This window comes from Manacus candei, unplaced genomic scaffold (assembly GCF_025592945.1).
Source record: "Manacus candei isolate 608988 ecotype Guabito, Panama unplaced genomic scaffold, ASM2559294v1 h1tg000014l, whole genome shotgun sequence".
In the NCBI taxonomy this organism is placed as follows: Eukaryota; Metazoa; Chordata; class Aves; order Passeriformes; family Pipridae; genus Manacus; species Manacus candei.
In genome coordinates this window covers 38,565,403-38,578,248 of record NW_026138062.1, presented here as the reverse complement: position 1 = coordinate 38,578,248, position 12,846 = coordinate 38,565,403, and the positions used below count along the sequence as shown (strand labels likewise).

General features: G+C 35.7%; 1 protein-coding gene across 1 annotated transcript in view; it reads right to left on the bottom strand.

The window, feature by feature from the left end:
- CWF19L2 (CWF19 like cell cycle control factor 2) overlaps positions 1–12,846 on the bottom strand; it is a 70,446-nt gene that overhangs the window by 36,915 nt on the left and 20,685 nt on the right. The window contains exons 9-10 of the mRNA XM_051779808.1: positions 8,278–8,371; positions 5,498–5,587 (exon numbers count right to left, since the gene is read on the bottom strand). Coding sequence (XP_051635768.1) covers positions 5,498–5,587; positions 8,278–8,371 — 184 coding nt within the window. The remainder of the gene's footprint in view (positions 1–5,497; positions 5,588–8,277; positions 8,372–12,846) is intronic.

Here is a 12,846-nt window from a genome sequence, read left to right as displayed (position 1 = left end):
TGGACACACACACAAACCTCAAACCGAATTCAGTAGGACTCATCCTGCCAGCCTGAGGAAATAAGGCTGGAACCAATAATATGCAACTTACAGCAGCTTGTAATGAGCCTGTCCAGTGATGCCTCCAGTAATGGGGAAAACTAAAGCAATTAAGTTTAACTCAACAGTAATACTGGATATCAGGAAGCAACATAACCTTGCAAATACAACTTCAAAAAAAACATCTAAAGATGAAGTTTGATATTTAAAATTGTTAGCTACACTTTGAAATGGTTAGACACTTAGCCATACCATCAATGAGCCACTGTAGGTATGAGATGCAAGAAAACTTGGAAAAAAAAAAGTAATGACTAGATGGCTCTAGACAGCAGTAAAAATATACAGAAATTTAACATGGTGTTAGGAGAAAAACAGAGCCAGAAAAAATGATGCCATCAGCTACAAGTGTTGCATGGAACTTGGATATGGCTGCTGCCTCCGGTGTCAAAGCATATTTCCAAGCTTTTGTATTGTCAGTTTGAACTCTACAAAGTTTTATCCACCCTGCCCTTTCATACTTTTTACGTGTACTGAAACCATAAGCTGTTTTACATCATTTATTGATAGAATTTCTCCAATACTTTTTAATTGCAAAAGCCAATTTCCTATAAATTACATTCAGGAAGCTAAACCACTTTGTCTTAATATGTTTTTGTCTTATGAATAATTGTGTAATCTTCTCTTACTGACATCAACAAGAGTGTCCAGGAAATACACTCACCAATAACTGCATATACCTACTATTTTTAAAAAGTATGCACTAATGATATTAAAGCTGTTCTGCAGCAGTATACCCACGTCACTATTCCCTGTTCCAGTTAGAGCTAGTCAACTCCACATGGAAAACACAAACTTTTGCTGAAGAAAGAATGGCACAGCCATCTTGCACACAAGATTCAAGTGTGATGGAACACCAGGAATCAGACATTATGAGCTAAAAACATCTGAGAGTAAACAGACCATGAGCCATCTGTTGCTGCATCTCCCCACCACCCGAAGTTCCAAATAAAATCAGAGATTTTTATTGTGCATTTAGTGAGGGTCATTAATCCCCATCTTTCTAGTTTTTATAGAACGATCTAACTATACTTTCTTGCAAAGCAGTTTTAAATAGTTTTTAAAGGATTCTTTATATATTGTAAGTCTATAAGCATAACTTTAAAATTTTGACAACCAAATATTTTTATTGCAGAAAAACATCTGTGTTTATAGTCACAATTCCTAAACCTAAAATTAAACATTCTGGCACACCTGCAATTTTGAATGTTAATTTTCAGGGTGATTTGGTCTTGTCTTTTTTTGTGTGTTTGTTTAGCTTTGGTTAGGGATTTTTTAAAAATAAAAAAAAACCTTGCATCAAAAGCACTGATTAGTTTCCTTCTTTCTTTCACCTCGTATTCCAAAGTATTAATCACCATTTAAATTTTACATGTATACACACATACATACAAACACACACACACTCCCCACTGTACTTATAGATAACTCTCTCTTTTTCCAAGGAATCATTGTCATCTTTAAGCTATTTATGAAAAGGTCATTCTTGAAAACAAGGACATTATCTGTGCTGCAATTAGTTTCTCCGGATAAAGATCCAGCATGTTCCATCCTGTGTCTCCTAATGAAGAACTGTACATAATGGTATGCAACAGATGTAATTTTCATTATAAATAGGATTTGAGATATAAGCCAAACTGTTGTATTCAGTTTCCTTTTTGAAAAATAGTGTTAGCTCTTCAAAAAGAATTTTTAAAAAATCATATATTCTGAGCTAGCTTCCTTAGAATTATCCCTCAGTCTGGACTCTAATGCATCTCAGGGATCCAAATTAAATATCAGACCTTCAATACATCAAAATTTGTGTTCAGATAAGACGTGCTGGAAACCTAATCATCTTTGTACTCAAGAAGCATAATAAATAAAAATAGCAGAAGCATTTGAAGTATGTGAGGCTCTTAATATTATGATGGCTTTCACTAAAAGACAAGCCCTACTTATGCCATAAAACTTGCTAAATTTACTTTTCCTTGCACTATAAATTTTCTCCATCTGAGATGCACAAGCAATGGCCTGGAGACTGTTACTCTTACAGATGCAACAGATAGCCTAGAAAGAGTTTTCTCTATTAAAGAAGCATCATATCAGTGAGATGCCTACTGTAAAGTGAAATGCTGTGCCTGCCAAAATTCAAGATTATTGCCTACAGATCTCTTCTATGCCCAAGAGGCATATCAGAAACACTACATACTCTTCAGTAGAAAAACTTTAAATTTTTTTCTGATTTTTTTCCTCTATCCTGAGGAATACATTTGAGAGAGAGAGAGTGTATACATATATATATATATATATCTTTCAATCACTGTTTTATTCCCTATGCTTTAAATATATTTATTAAATCAATCATACTAGACCAAGGGCTGACAGACTTCCATAGAAAACTCAGTTATTCAAACGAAGATTTGCTATGCTGAAATAATTCATATTTTCCCTACATATTCTCAAAAGTATGACAGAAAAGCCAGTATTTGTTTCCATTTTTCAGAATTCTCTTCTTTTAAATACTCCGTGATACCATGATAGTATATTCTCTACCATGCTATTTCGCTTAAAGTACCACCTTCTAGCTTTCATTTAATTTTGTATTGATTTTGTATTTTGAATGCAATTCATCATTATTGAGAGCTGTCTCTAGCATTTGCTCAGCAGAGACTGCTTTCTGTTTCCTGCATACTAATTAAGTGCTATGGAACACAGAAACAGACTTGAGAGGCTTTTTTCCAAACCATACTTCATTTGGGACTGAAAACAGTTTTAAAAGATGCATACTCTTATATACTATATTCATTCACCATCATGCTGTTGGACTAGGTGAACACTGTAAGTCCCTTCCAACTGATATATTCTATATTCTGCCTCTTCCTCATTTAAGTTTTTACCTCCCAATTTCTGTACTACCAAAAACCACTGCAAATTACATGCCATGAAGGAGTGCTCTGTTTCAGATATATTTTGTTAAATAAAAAGACTGAATAAAAGCACAAATTACATCAGTTGTGATTAGTACTGACACATGGCAGAGGTGGCATCCTCATAACTAATGTATTCAAATCTAGAGTTGTGTAGCGCTCTCAGGTAACAGAAATATAAACTATACTTGAGAGGTAAACTATGAACACATGAAAGTTATTTTCTAAATGCTGAAGTCTCCACAATTTTCTGCTGTGTCCTTACATTCAATAAGTACTCATTTTTATCACCTATCCTTACACAGAAACACAGTAGCCTTCTCTTTACACAGTTTCACTAGGGCTCAAACAAAATGTCCATGATAAAGTAGACATAAGCATCTCAAAATAAACATCATTCTATAACAAATGAAATCAAAAGTTTTTTCACTTCCATAGACTCTGCACGTTACCTCCTCCTCCAACTTAAAGAAAAACAAACACAATCTACATTTTAATTAATCATTTTAGAAGAATCTTTGCATGTGCACTCATTGCATATGTATACACGACTGAAGTATTTAAGACCCCTAATTTCATTAATAGATACTTTGCTCGTTTTTGAAAACCATATTTTTGGGGTTGCTTGGGGTAAAATTCCTGTCTAAGTCAAAAAAACTACAAAACTAGTCACTAAGTCACACTGTAAAAGCTAGATTTGCCTTTAGTTTCACTTACAAACAAAAATAAATAAATAAAACCAGGATTTAAGCTAACACTTCACGGTCCCTTAAGTCTATAGTTTCTTGATCACCTTGAGGCAGAATAAACCAGCACCACTGCCAAAAGAATTGATCCTGTCCTCTGTACCAACTCCAGCCACTCATACACCCCCCTACATGTGTCCTCACTCAGTCCCACAGTGAACTGAATTGGGAAATTGATCCATGTCCAATTAATCAAAAAGAAAAAACCTTCCTAGGGAGATGCATTCAAAATTGCCTTCACTGCTTCCTGATTTATCTTCCCAGTTCTCTCAACAGAAATTAAAATAAGGCAAAGCCACATTTCAGGACCTCCTAGCATGACATTGGCCATGCAGCTCCAAGGAAGCAGAGAGAGACCTGCCTGAAACATGTTTGTTATCAGCAGTGGAGGCAAAGCTATCAGACTTTGGGATCTATGGGACATCCATTTGGAAAACCATTTCTGTGAAAACTGCTTCAGGTATCCCACTTGTAATACATCTGTCTGAACTGGCTGAGTCTGTCAGTTGGGTGGTCAATGCTATGGAAAGGCTGATTCATACAGAATCAAACAGTCCTTCACAAATCAGCTTCTCTTCTGTTATGAGATGGTTTTTGAACATCTGGGCTCTTTAGATACACAGTGTGATATAGCTGGCCCTTGATACACAGGAGTACCAAGTACATTCTGCTTGTGATCCAGCAGTTCAAAAGTTGGAAGTTGTAAAACCAGTAAGACTACCCTGGCACTATCACAAAGACAGGACTTAGGACAGAGTAACTGACAGCTCTGCTGGACTGCTCATTCTCAAAAGCCACATAATACAGGCCAGAAGAAGCCAGGAAACAGGTACAGGTAAGGCATATTCAAAAATATTTATATTTGGTACTTTTGAAATGACTACATACTATTAGTTTTAAATACACTTTAATTTAATTCAGATAAAAATCAGACTGTGGTTAAGACCAAGGCTGACCAAAACTGTTATTCTTGACTCAGTTTCTAAGAAACAGGTGTCCACCAATTTTTGAGGCCCACCCATAACACTCTCTCTACTTTCCAATTTTAAAATCTGAATGGATTTTTCCTATGTAATTACACAACTCCAATCTGCTTTATGCAGGTTTTTTTATATATATACACGAAAAACATGCCCAAGAATTGCACTGCAATGAAGTAGTCTATCTACACAGAGCTTTTGTATCTTTAAATTCTTGTGAATTCAAACTCAGATCACTTGCAATGAATTTTCATTGTGGGATTGGGGTCAAATTAAACAAGAACATTAGTTCTTGCCTAAAATTTTGTCTCCCTCATGAAGACAGAACTCATAACTTGAGATATTAACCGTATTTCCTTGTAGCTGTATCAGTGTTGGTATGGAAGATGCTTACTATCTGTTTCTTGAATACCACCCTTCAAAAGGAGTTACACGTAAAATGCCAGCTTCTTCAGAGACATTACAGTTATTTAACAGCCAGTACAGTCAACAACACAACACATAGCAGTTTCATTTTTAATGGAAGATACATATCCTTGCTGAGAAAATTATTACCAGTAAAAAAATCCCATAGAAGTGGCTAAGGTACAATGGAGATAGTTTTGTTTGCCAACAAAAGGCACAATTTAATTTGAACAGTAACTCACCTGAAGTCACATTTTCTAATTTTCCTAAGTACATCTGATCTTCTCTAATTCAATTGCTACCTGTATCGTACCACTGTTTTAGTGTAAAAAAAAAAAAAGAAGAGTATTTTCCCCCTTACCTCTTTGCCAGCCTTTGCTGGAATCTGTCCTTGAGTCTCTCTCAACTTGCGAGCGTTGTCAAGTTCTGCCTGAAGTTTTGAAGCCAATTCCTTCAAAGAAAGTAATTATACTCCATTAGTTTAACCATCTGAAACTTTTAAGAGACCTTTATATCGGAATTAACTATTCTAAATAAGACATGTCGATACAATTTACACAATTTTTTACAGGATAAAAAGTTTTAAAAAAAATGTTCAGAATAAAAGTATCTGAAGTATAGAAACATGAAATGCCATAAAAAGAGCAGAAAAAGTATCCTTAAACATTAGTATCTTATACTAAGAAATGCTTTTTTTTACTAATAAATGCTAAGCATAAATATTACTTTATGTATAGAAAGCTAAATACAGAAGCTCGAACACATCAGGTGTATAACCTTTCCAGGTTATCCTACGTATCCTTTTATTTTTTTTATATATACACACATACACATTTATACACACACATGCAAGCAATGGGTCTAGGGAAATATCTCTCAGACATTTTTACAATGCAGTTTTACATCTCCCCACACTGCATGTCCAACCTTTGCACTTAAGACCTTATTTTGCGTATTAAAATGTACAAAAGGTGAAATATGAGAACCATTTACAATTTTGTGTAAATTGTTTCTGATGGTCCTGCTCCCTCAACCATCTGTTTATTAAATAAATACAAGTATTTTAGAATATCTTGGACTGCTATGAATTGCCAGGTGGCAACCTATCAACCTACATGAAATAGAACCACTTATACTCTGACCCCTTTGCCAGTTCCATTGACTGGACTCCAACAAGCATGCCCATACTTGCTGCCCCAAAATTAAGTCATTTGCTCAACACCAAGCAGCAAGTCAGTACAAAAACAGATTCAGAATTCATTTGTCGCACATGGCCAACCTTGAGCTCCAGCCATGCTGTTACATAACCATTTGTACTGGTGTGCGGGGATGAACTTGTTTAAACAAGCTGCATTTTCAATCTGATCAGAGGAAGACCATGAACAATATTTAAAACAAAACAAGGCAAGGATTAGTTTTTTTTATTATTTATACTGTTGTTATACTCTCCCTGCAGAACACCTGTATATTTTTTGTCAAATTACTCATGTTCAGTTACTGTCAGGTGGGACAGACCCTCCCCCAACATTTGCACCCAAGCTTCTGTTTGGGCAATACTACTGAAGCTAAGCAGAAGGGGAAGAAAAAAAGTCTACAAATTTTGCTGATCTCCATGAAGGTCTTTGGAAAACTTTCCCCTCCCCAGCACTTTTGCAACTAGTGTATAGATAGCTTCAACCATTTTCCCTTGTAGGAAAATGTCTTACACAATAAAGTAATATCTTAAGTGACTACACCAGTACCTCACAAACCTATCATATAATTACATTCATAAATATAATTTTCTTCAGTAGCATATTTTTTAATATTAACTAGGAAAACTACAGATTAAAATATGGAGACATCTATTTAAATCATTAACACTCATTATATCTTAGTAGGAAATACATTGCTTGAAGTTACTTTTAATTCATGTTTGAAGTTAATAAGATTTCAAATGGACAGGATTTCTAGAAAAGGTACAGCTGTTGAAATATTGTAAAGCTACATACACACATCTATGCCTAAAGTCTGTGGGAAAAGAATTCATAATATAAAACTGGTTTGAAAAGAAAATGTTTATAAAATATGGACAGCATGTCCTAATCCAGCAATAGTGCCAAAACATCCTAAAACTTCCCACAAATCAAAGAATCAATAGCTCTCAGGGAATACTAATTTAGTTGTTGAAGTCATACTTATTTATTACTTCTTCGTGATGCAGATATTGCGTCACAAGAGGCAAACTAAACAGGTGCAGTAAAAATTAATCTTAAAAAAAAAGATACAAAGGCCCACAGTGATAGGATTTGCTTCTAAAAACTAAGAAAAAAGTTTCTTAATAGCAGCTATTCAGAGCAAGCACTTAAAAACACAGCTTAAAAACTAACAGACTACTACCTTTTTATAACTGAAACTTCCAGACAGTACTACTGAATGGAATTAACTCATTATAGCCATGCTTAGTGTAATAAAAAATATATATACGTATATACTTCCAGAGTTTAGAGTGTTCAGAAAGAGTGAAATTCTTGATCCTTCAGGATCAGCTTGCTGAATGAAACAAACCTCCTAAAGCAACACTAAATATGAGACTCGGTCTCATTCAGGGCAGGAATTTTGTGGAGCTGACCACAAAACATTGTTTGAAACAACTACAGTTGTTCTCAATGCTGAGCTGGATGCAATGGCCTATGCAGTTCCTTTCAGTTTTATATCTCCATACCATAATTAATAAGCAGGCTTATAGAGCAGAGCCATGAATCACAAGGACCTACTTGTGACAAAGCTGATGAAACAAGAAAAGCTCCAGAAACTGTCTACCTGGTAACATAGACAAGGAGCTCTGTAGTTTTCACCTGCTCCCTTTCTAATAAAAAGATATAAAATACTTTAAAAAAATGCAGAGAACAATTGGTTTTGGGTATGCTGCTTATCCTACAAAGCCTAGGGATCTGAATCCTCTCCTCTAGTCTATGAACCATTGCATTTAAAGCAAAAGTTACTGTAAAAGCAGTATCTTCAAACCCTACCAAATTCTGCGGGTCTTTATTAGCTTGAATCAATACCCTTTAAAAAAAAAAAAAGAAACCAAAACAATTAAATCACTGCGAGCTCTAAAAAAAAATTGCAGTAAATCATGACAGTTTTCAAAGACATTACCATGTCTCCCATGAGTTCTGCTTTCACGATCTTTGCTCCCAGTCTGTTCATCTCCTCTTCACTAAGGACCCGAGGCGGCTCATCCTTTGATGATCTGTAAAACAGCAGCTGCACTAAACCCATAGAAAAACACTGCAGTATTCACCCCTGTAATTAAGTATTATTTGCCTACTGTACTGGTACATATGCTCCTACTGTCAAAATAATTGAAAACAACATATAAAAATGTATTTGCAGTCAGAAGTTGCCAAGGACTCTGAAGCCAAAGAGCTTGAATAAAATTTTTATGAAGCTTGTTTCCTTTTACTTTTGAGATCAATTAAAATGAAAAGAACTATCTATGAACATTTTCCCAGCACGAAAAAACAGTCAAAGAGACAGTAGCAGGTATAAGCAGGTAAAAAGTAAGGGAAAGAGGAACAGAAAGTTATTTCAACCCATTCTAATTCTCTTTTCTGGTTTTGGTCATGCTTTTACTTCTCAGCAAAACTGCCCTTTTCTGAGTTGTTTTCCTGTTAGCCAAAGTGGTCTTCCATCTCTTGAAAACTACTTATTTTCCCATACTTATCTGCTCTCAGTACAATCTCTGCTTCTGAACATGTTATGGCTGATACAGCAGAGTTTCCACGAAAAATTAACTGGTAGCATTTTAAAAATAAGAAGTATCCCTCAGGAAGCCACAGCTAGTAATAAACAGTATTGTATTTTAATTTTAATATTAAAAGGTCAGCATAGGAGTTCTTATAATAATAAATAAAGTCTCTAAGAAATATTGCAAAGAGGCATCAAACAAGTTTGGCTCTTGTTCTCTAACTCTAGGAAAGACTAAAACCAACTAATTCTAAAAGTAAAATATCTAACACAAAAGAGACATAAGAATACAGTTATGATATTTGTTCCTGCTATTAGAAAGAGAATTCACCCACTACTTGATATGGTAAAACCCTGTCAGATTTGAAGAATGGGAAAACTTGAAGATGGTGTCATCTTTAACTGTCAGGTCTCCCAAGTCCTGAGAAACTTTCCAAAGTTGCTTTTCTTTGTTTTCAAGACCCCTAATTCAGAACCCGAAAACTCAGCAAAATATACCTTAACTTCACCAGAAACAAAACCCTCAAAGCTTACCTTCTCACTTTTCCTTAACCTATATTTTTCAATACCGAGGAGACTATTTAAATAAAGGTGTTTATTACTTCATATATGCTTTTTTTAAGGTGCTAGGGCTTGAGTCATTGTCTGAACTTTTTGAGACTTGAGAAATCGTTTTGATTTGCTTTTTATCTTGTCTCAAATTAAACTTTGAAGAAGTCCCATTATTAAGTGTGACTTCCAGCAAACACTAGCTGATGGACTTTTCCTCTGGGGAGATCCCTTGGATATCCAATCAGCACTTTTAATTAATCTGTGTCATACTACTGTCCAAAATACTTTGATTTATAGGCTGAAGAAACTTCCTCTGTGCTTTAGAAGAGATAAAACTTAAGAGCTATCTTTTCAGCATGAGAGATAACGAACTGAACCAGAAACACCTTTTAATTCAAGCCTTCACCTGAAAGAAGATTTACTTCTTGTAACTGACTGACAACACCACTGAAAAAGGACATGTGTTACAAGTCTTGAAACTTGTAGAAACTAGTAAGAAAAAGAAAGCAGCAGTTTATCAATTATTCCCAATGGATAACTACTGCACATATTGAAACCTGAAATGTTCCAAAAGCCAGAATTTTCTACAACATTCTAGGAAAAAAAAAAAGACAATTTTCACTGAATGGAATAGGAAGACAGGTCATTTGGTATTTCAAACACACAAAATCTCTGAAGTTAAGAGTCAGCTTAAAGGAACTTGGAAGTAAGTTAAATCAGTAAGCAAGGGCTATATGGTTTTCCAAGCCTAAGTAATCACCACTTTACTAATACATCAGCTCAGTAATTGTATTGGCTAAGAGATACAATTAAAATATCAAAGAAGATGTGCAATTAGATTTAATAGTACTAAAACAGAAAACACATGCAAAAGAAAATATCAGCTAAACAGTTCCTATGCTTATTCCTCTTTTGCAAGGAAAAGAATTATCACTTCTATCATAATAATTTAATTTTTTGAACTTGAATAAGCAAACCACTTCCGTACACAATTTCATTTCCCAAAATCTCCAGCTTTGTCCAGTTACAATTAGCATTGCACTTACTACATGTGGCAACCAAAAGCTAAAAGGTACAGTTTTTTGTACTTGCAATTAAAAAAAAAAAGTGAATCACCATTACTGAACATAGGAAAAAAAAAAAAAGACTAATAGTGCAGCTGCTTCTTTGAAGAAAACAACACTGAGGCAATGGTATCAAAAATTACATGTTCTACTAGGTCTGGCTAGGATGGAATTTACATTTTCCATAGCATTGCGGTGGTGAACTTGCCAACTCTCCAGTTTGCAAAGTTTGGAGGACTGTGGTGGAAAGCTGACAAGGGGGCCTGGGCCAACATCCTCCCCTCCTTGAGGCTCAACTCTTGCCCATTGAGGAATTCCAAGACAACTGAAGTATTTCATTGAACTCGAGGAACCCTTAAAAGACATACTTTCATACATTTATATACATATATCTTTAGATATTTATACACATATATCCCTATAAAATATCTCTTTCTGTCTGTATGCATGTGTGTGTGAATTGATTTAAATACCCTACAGCCAGTATAGGATGAATGTTGTCATCTCAGATCTATAATTAAGTCACTGTTGTGATTGTAGCAAATCATGTTGACTCACTTCATAAATGTTAAATTAGTCAATGATTAAGTACTGTTAAAATCTTCTGATCCATCTTAAAACAGTGAACAAAGCTCAGACTGCTGCTGTATCAGAGGTCGTGTAAAAATTTCATCTGTGGTGAACTGATACTTCTACAACATCGTACTAGGATCACCTTTTGCTAAAATCTTGGACACTGGTTCTTTAGGTGATCCTAACTGATTACAGATGTAATCCTTTAGATATAAACCGTTCAGCAAGTCTGAGACTACGACTGAACCTAGCCACACCCAATCTCCATCAGGAGTTTAGAAGGCAAGAGGGTGTTCACTCAAAACATCATGACACAATGGGATGGTCTCCCTTACCCTTTTGTGTCTTCAGTCTCTGTGTAAATCATTCTAAATCAATTTTCTCTCAATTTTCCTTTGTATGTTTCACTCATGTAGTAAATAACAGAGTGAACCTCATCACCAAACTTTGTTAAGTCACATTTTTGTAGATTCATATTAAAACCATTTTTGCAAATCCCTTTGATGGTGATTCTTTGAGTGACCCTAAACCACTCATTCATGACCAGCAGCCTGTATGGTGCTGTGGTTTGGACTTAACTGGTGACAGCGTTGGTAACACACTGCTGTTCTGGCTGTTGTTGAACAGTGCTTACTCAGCCTCCAGGCTTTCTCTGGGTCTCACTGTGCACCCCCAGCAAGCAGGATGGGGTGAGCAGAGGCTTGGGAGGGTCACAGCCAGGACAGCCAACCCAAACCGGCCAAAGGGCTATTCCCTGCCACGTACCATCACACTCAGGGAAAAATGGTTGGAGAGCGCATTCTTTACAAAATAGCTGCTGTTCAAAGACCGGCTGGGCATCAGTCTGCTCATGGGAGGTGGTGAGTGACTGACTGCCTCTGAATCACATGTTGCTGCCCTTTTCCTTCACTCGTTACATTACCTTTATTCAACAAGGAGTTTTTCTCCCCTTTGCTCCTCTGATTCCCTCTATAGAATGGAGAACAAGCAAGCAGTTGGGTACCTGCTTAGCTGCTTGCTGGGGGTCAACACACCACACACACAAAGCAACAACCAGCTCCACATCTTCCCCCTTACCTCCCACCCCCATTCCTATCCCTCAAGACAGGTGGAAAACAACTGTGGATTGTGGAGACCTTATACCTCAACAAAATCACGCACAAATCAGGACTCAAGAGGAGGAAGTCTCACAGGCTTCAGTTCAGATACACCATGAATCATTCTAATGAGAAGTTTACAAAGTACATTTAACTGGTAAAACCCAGACACTTCAGGGCAATAACTATTTGGGTGATATATAGGAAAACAAAGAGGATTGCTAAATTTGAATGTCTAATAATGTCTCATACATCACAGGTTTAATGCTACAAGACTTTTTTTTCAGAGTAACTAAAACAGGTATAAAAATTTATTTCTCATTTTCCAGCAAAATAGCACCTAGGCAAACACTAAAATACACAATAAACAAGAGATGACAAACATTTATGAATGGAATTTCCCGTAGTATTCAAAACTATTCATGCCAGAATTTGGAACTACTTCTGCCATTACATATATTCAAGTTTACGCTTTTAAAAAAAAAATTAGATTAAGTGAACATCACGCAAGTAATTTATATTCTTGCTATTAATGAAAATTTAAATTTCATTGGCTTCTATCAAAGTATAGCAAGCTAAATCTGGAATAAATACCCAATATATACAAATAAAGAACTGTGTAGACTAGGATGCCTGCTGCTGGTAACTCACGCAGGACTCATTTATGTACATTTTTTCTTTGGAAATACACA